Source organism: Callithrix jacchus, chromosome 1 (assembly GCF_049354715.1).
Source record: "Callithrix jacchus isolate 240 chromosome 1, calJac240_pri, whole genome shotgun sequence".
Classification (NCBI taxonomy): Eukaryota; Metazoa; Chordata; class Mammalia; order Primates; family Cebidae; genus Callithrix; species Callithrix jacchus.
In genome coordinates this window covers 66,892,873-66,909,585 of record NC_133502.1, presented here as the reverse complement: position 1 = coordinate 66,909,585, position 16,713 = coordinate 66,892,873, and the positions used below count along the sequence as shown (strand labels likewise).

The window sequence follows — 16,713 nt, the reverse complement described above, 5'->3', positions numbered from 1 at the left end:
AAAATCTGGTGACTGGTCAATTCCATTTTGTTTTAGTTAACTAGTACACTTTATGATTAAGCAGTTCTCTCCATTTTCTGCAAAATAAAAAGAAACATAGGATTTTGGTAAAATAATATTTTTCCTAAACACAAGTACTATGGACTGAATTGTATCCCCCCAAAATTTATATGTTGAATTCCTAACCCTAGTACCTGAGACTGTGCCTATGTTTAGAGATTAGATCTTTAGAGAAGTAATTAAGGTAAAATTAGGTCATATGGGTGGGTTATAATGTAATCTAACTAATATCCTTGTAAGAAGAGGAAATTTGGACACACAAAGAGACACTAGGGATTCCTGCACAAGGGAAATATTCAGGTAAGGACACAGCAAGATGGCAGTCTTCCATAAGCCAAAGAGAAAGAACCCAGAAGAAACCAAACCTGGTGACACCTTGATCCTGGATTTCTAACATTCAGAACTATGAGAAAACGAATTTATGTTGTTCAAGTCACTTAACCTCTGGTATTTTGTTACGTCATCCCTAGCAAACCAGTTTAACGAGTAATCTTTTAGTATATTGTCTATGGCTTTACCCTTTTCCTCAAGCTAATACTTATTTCATACCATTCAGATTAACAGTCTTGTAATTGCTAGCTTTGCTTTTGAAATGGTCACTCTTCATTTTTGCAGTACTGCTGTCAGGGCCATCTTTCAAAAATGAAATTTGCACCTTGCTTTCAGTTCCCGGTTTCTAAATACTGTGCCCCATAATGGGACCCAAGGTAAGCTACAAAGTGAGCTCAGAACAATTTGTCATGTCAGAAAGTAAAAAGTACTCACAAACTGATAGATACCTGTTAGGATACAAGTGCCTGTAGATGATTCCATGGAAAAAGAATCATCTTCAAGAAATGATGATACAGGACAACTGGATATCCACATGAAAAAGAATGAAGTTGAGTCTCTACCTCATATTATATACAAAAAAATTAACTGAAATGGATCAGCAACCTAAAAATAAAACCTAAACCTATAGAATTCTTAGAAGACAACATAGGGGTACAACATTATGACCTTAGATTTGACAGTGGATTCTTAAATATGACACCAAAAGCTCAAAAAACAAAATTAGACAAATTGGAAATTTTTATGCATCAAAGAACATTGTCAAAGATGTGAGAGACAGTCTAGAGAATGCTAGAAACCATTTTGTTATTGCTTGTTTATTTGTTTGTTTTGAGATGGAGCTCTAGCTTTGTTGCTCAGGCTGGAGTGCAGTGGTGTGATCATGGCTCACTGCAACCTCTGTCTCCTGGGTTCAAGTGCTTCTTCTGCCTCAGCCTCCTGAGCAGCTGGGATTACAGGTACCTGCCACCGTGCCCAGCTGATTTTTGTATTTTTAGTAGAGAAAGGATTTCACCATGTTGGCCAGGCTGGTCTCGAACTCCTGACCTCAAGTTATCCTCCTACCTCAGCCTCCCAAAGTGCTGGAATTACGAGCATGAACTACCATACTGGCTGATAGAAACCATTTTGAATCATGTATCTCTTAAGGGTCTAGTATCCACAATATATAAAGAACTGTTATTCAGAAAAAGTGAGTCCAATCAAAATTGGGCAAATGACTTGAAAAAAACTTTTCTCCAAAGAAGATGGAATGGCCAGCAAACACATGAAAAGATGCTCGACCTCATTAGTCATTAGGGAAATGCAAATCAAAACCAAATGATACTTTATACCCACTAGGATAGATATAATTAAAAAGTGGAATAACAAACTGGGAAGAATGCAGAAAAAGTAGAATCCTTGTAAGGATTACAAACCACAAAGTTTGGTGGTTCTTCAGAAAGTTAAACATTAGATTACCATGAGACCCAGCTCTTCCACTGCTACGTGTATATCCAAAAGACTTGAAAACAAGACATATTTTTGTGCATGAATGTTTATCGCAGCACTGTTCTAAATAATCAAAAGGTGGAAATAGCCTAGATGTCCGTCATCATTTGCATGTATAAATTGTGGCATATTCATACAATAGAATGTTATTTACCCATAAAAAGGAAGTGCTGAGGCTAGGCATGGTGGCTCAGGCCTGTAATCTCAGCACTTTGGAAGACTGAGGTGGGCGCATCACCTGAGGTCTAGAGTTTCAGACCAGGCTGGCCAACGTGGTGAAACCCCATATCCATTAAAAATACAAAAATTAGGCTGGGCGTGGTGGCTCAGCCTGTAATCCCGCACTTTGGGAGGCCAAAGTAGATCAGGAGTCTGAGACTAGCCTGGTCAACATGGCAAAACCAAAAATTAGCCCGATGTGGTGGCACAAGCCTGTTACCTCAGCTACTCCGGAGGCTGAGACAGGAGAATCATTTGAACTTAGGAGGTGGAGGTTACAGTGAGCCAAGATCGCACCATTGCAGTCCAGCCTGGGCTGGAGAAGAATACTGATTAATATGTGTAGAATTATTTTTTTAAGTCACCATTTACAGTCACAATAGTAATAACTGATTTAGTAATTGCTGAAATTGTGTGAAGGGTTGCCAGGGATGAGAATATTCACAAAGCCTGAAGGTATCACCATATGGATTATTACTATCAAAGGGAAACTGTGCCTTTCTAATAGAGACAATCTGACAGATACTATCTTAACCAAGTGATCAAACCTTATACCACCCAGGTGTACTCTAAAACCATTTAGCAAAAAGAGTGAGAGTGAGCAAATGTGGCAATGTTAATTGGTGAATCTAGGCGAAGCTAACATGGGTGTTCATTGAGCTATTCTTGCAATTTTTCTGTAGGTTTAAAATTTCTAAAAGTAAGTTAGGGTAAAGATGAAATTTGGATATGACCCTTTCCTGTTTAATAGCCTTGCCTGAAAGTTAACAATTGAATTCCTTAGCCTACTAGTTAAGGATCTTTATGATTCAGCCCTTTATCTTTCTAACCTTATCTTCTCCCATCACATTTCTCAAACTAATTTATTTGTCAGCTATGCCACACTACTTCCTCTTATTCAGATTGTTCAGGTTGTCTTTCACCCTCCATACACACTATGTGTGGCCTCTCCTTGAAGTTTCCTTTTCCTGTCTTTATCTTGTAAACTTCTGTTTGTCCTTCTGAATTCTGTGTAGTTTATCATCTCCTGCAGGAATCTTCCCTGATCATCCTAGGTTGAGTGGATGCTTATAATGCATTGCTCATATTCCTATTATAACACTTGTTACACTTTAAGTTAATTGGCTAAGTACTTGTCTGTTTTCTCCCTAGACTGGGAACTCCTTAAGGCCTTGGACTGTGATATATTTTTCTTCTTTTGGTGTCCACAGTACCTGCAAGAGTGTGTACCACACCACACAGTAACTATTTAATAAATTTTTACATAAAAGAATAAAGTTCACCTCCTACTATTTCCCTGTACATTTTAACTTAAAGTAGGTCTGTTTGTCTTCACTTTTACTTAATATCAGTTTTAAATATGTCGTATTTGGTTTTCTTAGTTTTATTTCTTTTTCACAATTTTATATAGTGAATGATTTTGTTACAGGAATTATTAGTATTTTATGGAATTCCACAGTAGAACTAGTACATGAAAGGATTTGATCTGGTAAATATTAACATTTCTTGCCTAACTATACTACATTGCTAAACACTGTGGGAGAATATAATGGATGTGAAATTCTGGCAATTTAGACAATGAGGTCATGTTTTCTAACATTAAAGCCAAATCCAAAACTCATTTTTATACATACAAAACTTCTGGATTTAGCAGAGATGTAATATGTTTTTAAAAGGAAACAAACTCTAAATGTTTTTAAAAATAATTATGTAATATAAAGTCCTTTACAGTGTTGACCTAAAAGGAAGAAGCTGAGGCAAAATTCATGTAAGTAGAGCTTATTTGGGCTAGGATCGAGGATTGTAACCCAAGAGCATGATGAATTCTAGTTACCCTGGCTGTAGACTCCAATTAGCAGCAGTTACAAGTACGTTTTGAAAGGAAGAGAAGCAATTCCTAAATTGTTTCCAAGAAATTACATTAATATAACATAAGCTATTGATTGGGTATGCATTATTCCTTGTATCACAGATTCCAGGAAAATGAAGATAATGGGTGAGTCAGTTAGTCAGGAACAAAGTATCTTTAAACAATTTCCCCTGGGCATGGGTGCATAGCGTGTGACTGAAGTCCCATATTCACATCTCTCTGGGCCTGATAAATTTTACATGCCTCGCATAGCTCAGACTGCTCTGAGCTGTTTTTCTTTTCGTAGCAGCATAAAATGAAACCCAGAAGCTATAAAGGAAAACATATCGATAAAATAATTATTCTGCATAGAAGTATAAAACTCTAGTATAGCAAAACAGATTTTTCTATTTGAAAAACTGGAGAAAATATCTGTGTTATTATGGCAAAGGGCCCATTTCCTTGACATACAAAAGACTCTTGCAAATCAGTGGAAGAAATTCAAACAACCCAATTGAAAAACTGGTAAAGAACATGAATAAATAGTTTGTGGAAAAAGAAGTTAGGATTGCTGACAAATATAGAAATATTGCCACCACCACGCCCAAAAATAATTAGGGGTTTGTTGACCTAGCAAGCAACAAACAAGTGTCCACAAAAACACAGGTTTTGATCAATAGAAGTTGTATTATCTATCATAAGGAAAGAGAACACTGAATAGTGTTCAAAGCAGTGTCTTCCTGAGGGAAAGTGACAGGAAGGTCAGTGGAGAAGGGAGAAGATACATCATCACATGTAGAGGAGGGGTCCCAGTGTTGCCGACACAGTCAGTCATTATGCCAGCATATAGGTTGCATGTAATGATGATGAAGCTATAGCTCCTCCGGGAGTGGAGACTTCATAGCATGGTGATGTGGAAAGTTCACTTAGGTTCATCTATATAAGTTGCTGGGGTCTGTCAGTGGCTGATTCCAGCTGTCGAGATGATCACATAACATACAGGGTTCAGGAAAAAACAGGTTGCAAGGCAGGAGGCTATGAAGCATGCTGACTGTTCATGTTGATAGTCCTGTGGAGATCTTCTGCATCAGCTTACAATATAATGAAGGAGTACATCTATATACTGCTGTGGAAAGTTTTTCTGAGTGAAAAAATTCATCTTACTTTTCAATTCCTGATTCAAGTTATTTATTGTTCTGTAACAAACCAACTCAAAACTTAGTGCCTCAAATCAACAACCATTTCTTTGCTCTATTTCTGCTCTCTGGGCAGAGCTCAACTGGGCAATCTTTCCAATGGTCTTGCCTAGAATCATTCACCTACTTAAAGACATACAGAGTAAACTGGAGCTGGAAACCTGCAATGGGCTGGTCAGGCAGCTCTCCCCATCTTTGTGGGCAGAGGATCTGGACCTTTTTTACATGGTAGCTCAGGAACCCAAGAGGACACTTTCCAAGAGTCACAGGGACCAGTATCTGAGGGCTTAAGAAAATCAAATCACATGGCCAAGCCCAGAGTTAGTATTGAGGACTATGCAATATGTAATACCAGGAGGTGTGATTCACTGGGGACCACCAGTGTAATCACACTTCCTAATTTATGTTACATACCTATTTATCTGTTTATTGCCACTTTTCCATTAAAATGTATCATCTACAAGGGGATAGGTTCTGCCTATCTTGTTCACTTATATCAACCTAGAACAAGATATACTACATTGTTGGATTTCAGTAAATTCTTGCTGAATATGTATGGCCAGTAAGATCTTGTGTTTAAAGAAAATGGTGTGTATAAAAATGAGCCAGGTGTGGTGGCATGTGCTTGTAGTCCCAGCTACTCGGGATGCTGAAGCAGGAGACTCGCTTGAACCTGGGAAGCGGGAGGCAGAGGTTGCAGTGAGCTAAGAGCTCACCATTGCACTCTAGGCTGGGCAACAAGAGCAACATGCTGTCTCAAAAAAAAAAAAAGAAAAGATAAGAAAATGGTGTTTATTAGGGGAGGGAGGTATTTCTGCCTACATAATAAGCTTCTGGAAAGATAAACATAATGATTTTATGTTTAAATATGATGGTTTCTGAACTTGAAAAGGAATGGGGGGCAGAGGGGACCTTTTACTCTGTGTATTTCATTTACATTGTGTATTTCCATGACTATCTCAGTTTTATAACTTAAAAAATACATAACATAAAAAAATTTATTTTCTCAGACATTTATAAGAAATACTACAATTAGAGTACAAGGCCAAGCAGCTTGTAAAAATGTTATAAAGTTGTCTGGCCAGTATGATAGCGTTCTTAAGAACATTCAAGTTTATGCTAAATGAATGTTACTTACTATTCTCCTACTCAACAAAGATTTATTGAGTATATAATAAGTACTACAATATATTGTTTTGGGTATCTCAGTGACAAGATTCTTTGTTCTTTCAAGAGTTCTATTAGTTCCATTGGCAGACCTAGTTGGATGAGTAGAAAAATGCCAAATTATAAATACCTTTGAAAATTCTAAGAAAAGATACTGTTTACCAGTATTCATCTTGGTTATTAAAACAGTCATTTGGAGCCAAGCCTAGCAGATAAGATTTTGAGTCAGAGACAAAAGAATAAAACAGACTTTTTCGTTTGTGACTTCTGAACTAACTCTCAAGGCAATCTGGAAAAAAGTTGTTTTAGTTCTTCTGAGTTCTCTAGAGTAGATGTCTCATACATTTAGTTTATTGTTAGATAATATAAAGAGTATCTGACATTTATGATGCCCAAGAAACACTTATTGAAAAAATATATAATAGGCTTCACTTATTGCTGCTTACTGTGTATATACATATATGTTATCTGTTAATCCTTCAACAGCCCTGCCATATAATTATTATAGATCTCAGTTTTCAGACTAGGCAACAAAGACTTAAGTAGCTCTTAAGTAGTGAAGCAGATTGAAAGCCAAGATCAGAGCTACTTCAAAGCTTATATTCTTTCTTTAAAACTTTTAAAAAATATATACTTGAAGTTCTGGGATACATGTGCAGAACATGCAGGTTTGTTAAATAGGTATACATGTGCCATGGTGGTTTGCTGCACCCATCAACCCATCATCTACATTAGGTATTTCTCCTAATGCTATCCCTCCCTTTGCCCCCCACCACCCTCAAAGCTTATATTCTTAACGACTATTTCTTTTTGCCTTTCTACCAAACCCATTCATATGAGAATAGCATTGTTTTACATCTGTATTTCTTGCATGTTTATCCAAAAAACAGTGTCACTATTTTTTAATAACCTCAGTGATGACTTTATCGGCAAAAGTGTAGAGGCAGGAAGGTATGTTTGGCTGGACTAGAGTAGCTTATAACAGACATGATGAAATGGGTAAAGATGTAATAAATTGTAGGCCGGGCACAGTGGCTTATGATACTTATCAACTGATTAAATTTGCTTAGATGATCCAAATATTCTGTGGTTTGACTCTATCTTGTTTCAGAGTGAAATTTGTTGACTTTTCTTTCCAATGAAAGTGTGTCACTTTGTTTTTTTGTTCCCTTGACTTTTGGCTTAAGTCTAACCTCCAGAAAAGTGATACAATATTTTTTTAGCAAACCCACATCATAAATGTGTAGTCCCCATTTTCCTTCCCAGTTTGATAAGATTAAATAGCTCAGATCTGGTCTGTTACTATTTTTAGATTCTGATTTGCTTTCTTTTTGTTTTGATTAATACTTCTTTCCCTCATTTTTAAGGTTATTCTGGTACAAGTTAATCCGGGGGAAGCATTTACAATAAGAAGAGAAGATGGACAGTTTCAGTGCATTACAGGTAAGAATGGTAATTGAGAATAATCATTTGAGACCAAAAACCACAAAAATTTATGATACATAATAGTGTATATGCCTATGGTTTCTTCCTTCTTTCTATCACCACACAAAAGCACAAACTCTAGGATATCTTAGCATTTAAGTATTGTAGTATCATTCTTATTAGTCTGTTTGCCCTGGTTTTCTGATTATATTGATTATTCTTGATATATTATGTTGTTCATGTCTCTTCCCTTTTCAGAATCTTTATCAAGTCTAGGCCAGTCTCCTTAGTTTTTCAAAATGATTATTTCAGCTTTTCAGTCTTGTTCCCACTTCCCCTTCAAATTGCTTTTCCTCAGTTTTTCTGAGGCTTATTCACTGTCTTTTGCATCTCTTATGCTGTGTGTTTTTTCCCTTATTTAGAGTTCACCCTTTTCCTGCACCCCCAGCCTATCCTGATCCTACCAGTGCTTCAAGACTGAGCTCTAGTCCTACCTTTAACAGGTTTTTTGTAAAGTCTTTGTTTAGTGAGTGTCTCCTTAGTACTGTTGACTTTTGGGTCAGGCAGTTCTTTGGTCAAAGGGACTGTTTTGGGAATTGTAGGATGTTTAGTGGAATTCCTGGCCTCTACCCGTTAGCCCTTACCTTCACTCATTTATTTATGACAAATAGAAAAGTCTCTAGGTATCCCCATTATTCCCTGAGGGGCAAAATTGCCCCCAGTTGAGAACCACCTTTTTATGTGAAGATAAGAGCAATAAAAAGGTGATGGCTTTAGAATTAGAGAAAGAACCTAGGCTTAAATCCCAGCTCTGCTGCTTACTAGCTACCTCACCTTGTACATGTTACTTAACCTCTGTAAGTACTATTTTTTTTTTTTTTTTTGTGATAGAGTCTTACTCTGTCATGCAGGCTGGAATGCAGTGCTCAATCTCAGCTCATTGCCTCCTGGGTTCAAGCATTTCTCCTGCCTCAGCCTCCCGAGTATGTGGGATTACAGGCGCCCACCACCACACCTGGCTAATTTTTTCACTTTTAGTAGAGTTAGGGTTTCACCATGTTGGCCAGGCTGGTCTTGAACTCCTAACCTTCGATGATCTTCCCACCTCAGCCTCCCAAAATGCTGTGATCACAGGCATGAGCCACTGTACCTAGCTCTCTGTAAGTACGTTTCTCATCAGTAAAATTCTCATCCCTTTCAATAATACACCTTATAGGATAATTGTGAGGGTTCCTAATATGCATGTAATGTACTCTAAACCATCCTGGCACATATAAGTCACTCAATAAATGGGGTGAGTGCTGTAGTGTTATTGTTAATACAAAGTGATCCCCATCACTTGTGAAACCCCATCATACCAATTATTACACTATTCATTTACCAGATAACTATGCCATCTTGTAATACTTCTTTTAGTTGTATTTTTAAAGTTATTTAAATTTTGTATTGCTTAACATAAAATGTTTATTCAGTCTCTCCAAGTAAGGTCTAAGCACTTTGAGGACACATATCATTTCTTACATTTCTTTGTATCCCCTTTAATTCTTGGCCTTCTACATATTCGGTACCTAATTGATAGTTACTGCTTTATTTTAAAAAGGGAAGACAAGGTGCAGTGGGTCATGCTTGTAATCCCAGTGCTTTGAGAGAATAAAGCAGAAGGACCTCTTGATGCCAGTAATATGAGACTAGCCTGGGTAGCAGAACAAGACCCTGTCTCTACCAAAAATTTAAAAATTAGGCATACTGGCACATGCCTGCTGTCCTAGCTACTCAAGAGACTTAAGGTTGGAGGATTGCTTGAGCCCAAGAATCTGAGGCTGCAATGAGCTATGGTCATACCAGTGCACTCCAGCCTGGGTGACAAAGTGAGACCCTGTCTCAAAATAAAATTAAATTTAAAAAGAGCATTAGAGGTGAGGTGTTCATATACTTTGTCATCTTTCAAACTGGAATACTTTTAAGAGTGAAAGGACTCTAGCACTTATTTCAGGACAACTGATGTAAAGCAAGACTGTCTAGGCCAGGCAAACCTCCTGTCTTTCCCCCATTTTACCTAGGCTGTCCAATCTGTTTAATCAAAGAAGAAATAGATCTTACTTTTTTCAGAAAAGTAATTAGTTCAGTAATTAAAATTAATTTTTCCCCTCTTTTTTTAAAATTATACTTTTAAGTTCTGGGATACATTTGCAGAACGTGCAAGTTTGTTACATAGGTATACATGTGCCATGGTGGTTTGCTGCATCCATCAACCCATCATCTATATTAGGTATTTCTCCTAATGCTGTCCCTCCCCTTGCCCCCCACCACCCTCAAAGCTTATATTCTTAATGACTATTCCTTTTTGCCTTTCCACCAAACCCATTCATATGAGAATAGCATTGTTTTGTATCTGTGTATTCTTGCATGTTTATCAAAAAAACATTTATTAAATAGGGAATCCTTTCCCCATTGCTTGTTTTTGTCAGATGGTTTGATCAGATGGTTGTAAATGTGTAGACTACAGGTGCATGCCACCATGCCTGGCTAATTTTTCATAGAGTTGAGGTCTCACTATGTTACCCAAGACACTCTCAAACTCCTGGACTAAGCAGTCCTCCCATCTCAGCCTCCCAAAGCACTGTGATTACAGGGATGGACAATTGCACCTGGCCCAATATTTGTTTCAAAAAATACAGTTTTCAGATTTTTAATGAAAAGAAGTAAAAATACTTTTACTTCTTTTGATTTAATTATTTTTTAGTTGCCCCATATCATTCTCTCTGAGTCCTCTTCAGAATTTGATGTCTGTGTGCCCTTAGTTCTTTACCTTATTTCATGTCCTTTTGGATAATGCACCACTCTTAAATATCTAAAAGTGTGTAGTCTTCTGTTTTGCTACTTTTCCATTCTGGTCATTGGTTAGGTCTGTTTATATTGCCTGGTATGAACCCATACCTCATTTTTTTTTCTTCTTTAACCAGTATTCACTGGCTTTAACTTAAATAGTTGATTACTTTTGAAATGAGAGTACTATCTTGAGTCTGCCTCAGGTTTTCTCTGTTGAGAGGTGTTTTGAAATGATCTACCTTGTTATAGTTTTACAGTGAAGTGCTTTGATAGCATATCAACAGATTGTCTTGTATGATGAGAGAGTCTATGAAAATTAAGTATTTTTGCCTAGTTACTTGTATGCATAAATGTAAAAATTTATTGAGTAGGGAAAATTCTAGGTTTTATATTAATAGATCTTTGTAGCATGTACTAAAGACTACCTTTCTTAGTTTTATTTTGTGGAGAGTTATGAAAAATAGGGAATTAGGTAAGTTTCTAAATTTGGGTTACTGGGAAGGTCATAGAAGCATATTTCATAGAGCATATGTGGTAAACACTAAGAATCCTATGTAGAGCTAGCTTTCCTGATGATAAATTGATATCCTCCTTTAGATATCATCTGTTCTGTGAAGCCCTTGCTTCAGTTTCTCTTCTCTTTTAGCCATAGGCACACATACAGAAACCATTGAAGGCAGATATTTTTTACATATGTTTGTAGCCCTAACGCTTTGCATAGCACCCAGCACATAGAGACTCTCAATAAATGTTTAAGGTGAGTGAAGAAGAGAAAAAAACATGTTTCTTGAGCATTTCTATTTGTCAAGCAAGTAGATCTGTTATAGACAACAGTTGTAGCTAAAAACCCTCCTTAAAAGAGGCAGATATGGCTTTTTCTCTTTTCTTCTGTAATGCCTCAAAATGAATAAATGGGGCTAACAAGTAAGAATTTATTAGCTATCTAGGCATTTTGCATTGTTTTGGCACTTCTTTGGTGTGATTCCATTCCACAACATGTAAGAGAGAAAATTATAAAAAGCGAAAAATATACAGACCATTTATGCTTAAATAATTTTTCTATGCTCTGGTCCCTTCAAATACTATGTTTTAGAAAGACAAGCAAAAATATTGTTGATTAATTAATGCTTTTAATCTAATAGGGCTGTAGTTAAGCACAAGGGTACTTGGGTTTAAGTTCAGACTTTGCCAGTTACTATTCTATCAGCCAGATTATGTTCACTATATATCGTGTCTTATGCTTGTTTATGTAAATAGTGTATGTGTGTATACACATCATGTAAGACTTAGAACATAATTTTGTCATAGAGATTATTATTAGGCTGTACCTTTTTAGATATACTATTTCCATCTGTGAAACCATAGAACCCAAGGCCCGCATCAGATATACAGTCTCTAATTACACTGACGATGGTTTAACCACATCTACGTTATAATTTTTCTGCAATATGGCTTCTACAGTTGCATTTCAGCAAAAACAAAGTCCTTATAGTCTTAATCCATTACTTACTTAATCCATTCACTGAACTCAGTATTCAGTGAAGGGCAAAAATAAATAAACAAGCACCCTTTGTTTCCTCACACTTATTTATCAGACTTTCTTATATACCTTTATGGGGAGATGAAATAAAATTAGGTCATCAGACTCTTGCCACTCTACAACTTTGTCTCATGTTGTGTTATTCAGGATTTTGTTCTCTAGGGCTTTCTTTCTGAGCATTTTAAATCAGTACCTCTTTTGTTAAAACAAAAATAAATAACCTGTTTATGAAATGCTTAAGTGTCAGACAGTTGTTAATGTTGATAAATGTCAACATTTATCAACATTTTGACCTATCAAAAAAAATGATAGGTCAGAAACAAAGGATAGGCCCAGCATGGGGGCTCACTCCTGTAATTCCAGCATTTTGGGAGGCAGGTGGGTGGAACACCTGAGGTCAGGAGTTTGAGACCAACCTGACCAACATGATGAAGCCCTGTCTGTACTAAAGCTACAAAAATTAGCTGGGCATGGTGGAGCATTTCCATGTGTCAAGCAAGTAGATCTGTTATAGACAACAGTTGTAGCTAAAAACCCTCCTTATAGAGGCAGATGCGACTCTTTCTCTTTTCTTCTGTAATGCCTATGTGTCAAGCAGTGGCTATGTGTCAAGCAAGTAGATCTGTTATAGACAACAGAAATGATCTGTTGTCTATAACAGATCTACTTGCTTGACACGTAAAAATCCCAGCTACTCAGGAGGCTGAGGCAGGAGAATTGCTTGAACCCGGGATGGAGGTTGTAGTGAGCTGAGATCATACCACTGCACTCCAGCCTGGGTGACAGAAGCAGACTCCATCTCAAAAAAAAAACCCGATAGGATAAAATTTAATAGGAGTAAATATTAAGTTCTACATCTTGATTTTTAAAATTAACTGCATAGGTACTGTAATACTGTGTATATGTTGGGGTTCCTTTTTTGAAACTTAATCTTGTCTATAAAACACCAAAGAGCTTAAGATGATGTTGAGACTCCTGTCCCCGTTTCTTTTCCTTCCTAATAGCTCAGTCCTGAAGCTGTTAGGTAAGGCAGAACAATTTAGACAATGCACTAGTGGGACTGGGAGAGGTGAGCTGCAGTTCCCCAGAGTAAGATGTCAGAGCCCTAATTGAGTAAGGACCATATCATATCAGAGACTAGCCTAGTGTAGGGAGTTAGAGCCCAAGCAGCATGAAAAGAGAATTCACACAAGAAGGCAGCCTGGTATAGGGAGTCAGCGTATAAAGCTGAGGAGGGTATCCTCAAGAAGGCCTACAGCGTGGCATAGAAGAACTTGAGCAGGAGGCGGCAGTCATTGATACAATGCTTGGGGATCCAGCATGAGGAATCAGAGCTCAAATAAGAGTGAGGAGGCCATCTATGTGGAGTGGTAGCTTGACCTGGGTTGTAGGATCCCCAGCATGGTCAGACAGTATACAATCTGGGGATGTATTAGAGTGAAAAGTCAGAGCCTAACTAGGGTAAAAAGGGCATCCACATAGAGTTGGTCTAATTAGGAAGTCATCATCAATGCCATGATTGTACCCCTGCCCCTTCTCCACTAAGAACTCAGTGTTACTTGCTTCTGGCACAGATACTACTTCTGCAGTAGGAATGGTGTAGCTACCCCCTGCTGCCTGCCGAACTATCAGCACCTGTAGGAGTGATGCTCTTTACCTCATACCAAGGAGACTCCTCAAACACACAAAGGAGCATCAGATTCTATGCACTAAAACAAATGACAGTGTCTACTGCAGTGCAAGAGAAGACAACTTTATGAATAGTACTTGCTTATTTTAGCAGAACTAGAACTGGAACTAAATATGAGTCATCTATTGAACCACATTTGCAAAGAGAAAACAAATGAAATCTTGGACTACAAAAATAGAAATGCAAGTTTGAAAAGGATGGTGATATATGCTGGTTTAGATAGTATCCTTTTAACATGTTTATTTATTGTTGTTGGTGGTGGTGGTGGTTGTTTTTGAGATAGAGTTTTGCTCTTGTTGCCCAGGCTGGAAGGCAATGATGCTATCTCAGCTCACCTCAACTCTGCCTCCCAGGTTCAAGCAATTCTCCTGCCTCAGCCTCCCGAGTAGCTGGTATTACAGACACGTTACCACCATACTTGGGCAATTTTGTATTTTTAGTAGAGATGGGGTTTCTCCACGTTGGTCAGGCTTGTCTCAAAATCCTGACCTCAGGTGATCCACTTGTCTCGGCCTCCCAAGTGCTGGGATTACAGGCGTGAGCCACCATGCCCACCTTTAACATGTTTTAAAGAAGTATGACAAATTGGGATTGTCCCAAGAAAGATAGCCAGGAGATAGAAGCATGAAATCATCTTTGTAAAACACTATAGAAATGCTTGACAGATGTTTCACATAGAAAAGAGGGCAGTGACTTGAAATATGATATTCTCTGCACCTTAGAGAGCAGAATTTAGATATAAAGAGGTGAGAGTTATGAGGCAGATTTTTTTTTTTTTTTTTTTTAGATGGAGTCTCACTCCCAGGCTGGAGTGCAGTGGCACGATCTCAGCTCATTTCAACCTCTGCCTCCCAAGTTCAAGTGATTCTTCTGCCTTAGCCTCCTGAGTAGCTGGGACTCAGGCGCACACCACCACACCCAGATAATTTTCATATTTTTAGTAGAGATAGGGTTTTGCCATATTGGCCAGGCAGGTCTCAAACTCCTAATCTCGTGATCCACCCACCTTGGCCTCCCAAAGTGCTGGGATTACAGACACGTGCACCACCCCACCCCACCAAGGAAGCAGATTTTGACACAGGGAAGAACAGCTATGGCTGTATAAAAATGGAGTTGTTTGTTATACCAGCATCCCATCTTTATATGTGTTCATACACTGGTTGAATGATATTATAAAAGTAATTCCAGCATAGAAAGATAATTTTGATTAGATGAATTCCAACAGTTACTGTAACAAAAGACACTTTGATTCCAGAATAATCTGTTAATTAAATTGAGTTCTCTTTAGTTAATTCTGGGAATGAGGACTCTGAATGAGAATCTTAAATTTAACAAGTCTGTCTGTGCACAGGCACATTTCATAAAATAATTGAGCTAGTAAATGGTTATTGCTCATAGTAGACCTAGTAATAGTATACCAACTAGTTAATTTATTAATACCCACTACTGATGAAATATATACTTGAGAGAGAAATTTCCACTACTCTTCTGAATCTTATAGGGGCAGGAATAATGATGCTGTCTTTATTTTGATACAAAAACCGTATTTAAGTGGAGTGGAATATTATCTTCCATCTTGTTTCTTTAACAACAGAAATTTTCTCTTTCATCTCTGATCATCTGTACTAAAATAATGCCTTTTGCTTAGTGGGTATTCTGTCAATATGTTAAAATGAACTGTTAAAATATTTTTATTTGTGTATAGTACTTGCTTACTTGGCAACTGTTATATACCAAAAACACACTTTTCATACTCGGGGATATTTTAGTGGCTCAGAGTCTTCAAATATGAGCACTATTTAAGATTATGTAATTATATGAAAATATTGATTTAAATATATAAATGGTGAGCCACAGATATCACCTGGCTGATGATCATTTGACCAAAAATTCTGGGTTTATGCTTATTTTTTTTTTATTTGACTTTTAGGTGTAGAAAAAGTATCAAGGTGAATTCAAGTTTTCTGAGAGGTGTCACCTATCTTTTGTCATACCTCACCCTACTTAGGGAAGATGAGAACCTAATTAACAATACTACAGTGTGTTGATTGTGAACCTCTTCACCTACTAGAGTTAGTTTGATCAGGTTCCACCTAGAAGTCCTATTGCTAACCTTTTGGTTTCAAGTGGCTCAGACCAGCTTCTCAGAAGTTATCAATGTTTTCTCCTCATTGTTGTTGCTGGTATGGCTGTTTCTGCCAGAAGGGTTTATTTATCCTTTCTTGTTTCTAATGTCCCCTCATTCAAGAAGTAACCATCATTGTTGCTTCTGGGCAGTATTGTCAGCTCCTTTATCCCATTTTTCTTTTCATTGCTGCTGCTGTTCATTGCTTTGCTGCTCTCACCTGGTCTCAAGAACCTGATCCTAATTCTTCCTGCCATTACAGGGCTTTTTGAACATAAGGGAAGGTATGTCCCAAGGAATAAGTAACCATTTTCTCCATTTCTGTGCTATGGTGATTATAACCACACAATCCTCAATCCTGCAGTTAGTCAACTTTTTCAAATACTTGTCACCTCCTTTGCAGAGCATTTTTTAGCAAGTCCCTAGATTTGTTTTGTTAAGTAGTTTTGAGCCAGTGTTTTGTTAAGTAGTTATAACCCCTGAGCTTCTATCCCATGAATCACAATTCTGTTACCTCATAGTAAGTTATTTGCCCTACAAAAGTTGGAGCTCCTGGCCTTGTCCTTCTTGCATGTTCTAGTGTAAATACTTATGCCCATAAGACATAAGCAAAGCCCTCTTCTCTCAGAATGTCTTTTTTGGGGAGGTGAGAAGAATGTAGAGTCCTTGTGCAAGTAAGACTCCTAGTAACCTGCTCTGATATCTTGGAATCTCTGAGACACCTCAACCTTATGACTCTTGATACTTCAGGGCTTTGATATTAGAAATGCTTCTGAAATTTATCAGAAGTTG

The 16,713-nt window shown here is 37.6% G+C and overlaps 1 protein-coding gene across 6 annotated transcripts in view; it reads left to right on the top strand.

The window, feature by feature from the left end:
* The window catches only part of FNDC3A (fibronectin type III domain containing 3A), a 212,131-nt gene that overhangs the window by 88,086 nt on the left and 107,332 nt on the right, over positions 1-16,713 (top strand). For all 6 annotated transcript variants that reach the window (XM_035297891.3, XM_078357623.1, XM_035297894.3 and 3 more), the window contains one exon: positions 7,680-7,755. In XM_035297891.3, the coding sequence (XP_035153782.1) occupies positions 7,680-7,755 (76 nt within the window). The remainder of the gene's footprint in view (positions 1-7,679; positions 7,756-16,713) is intronic.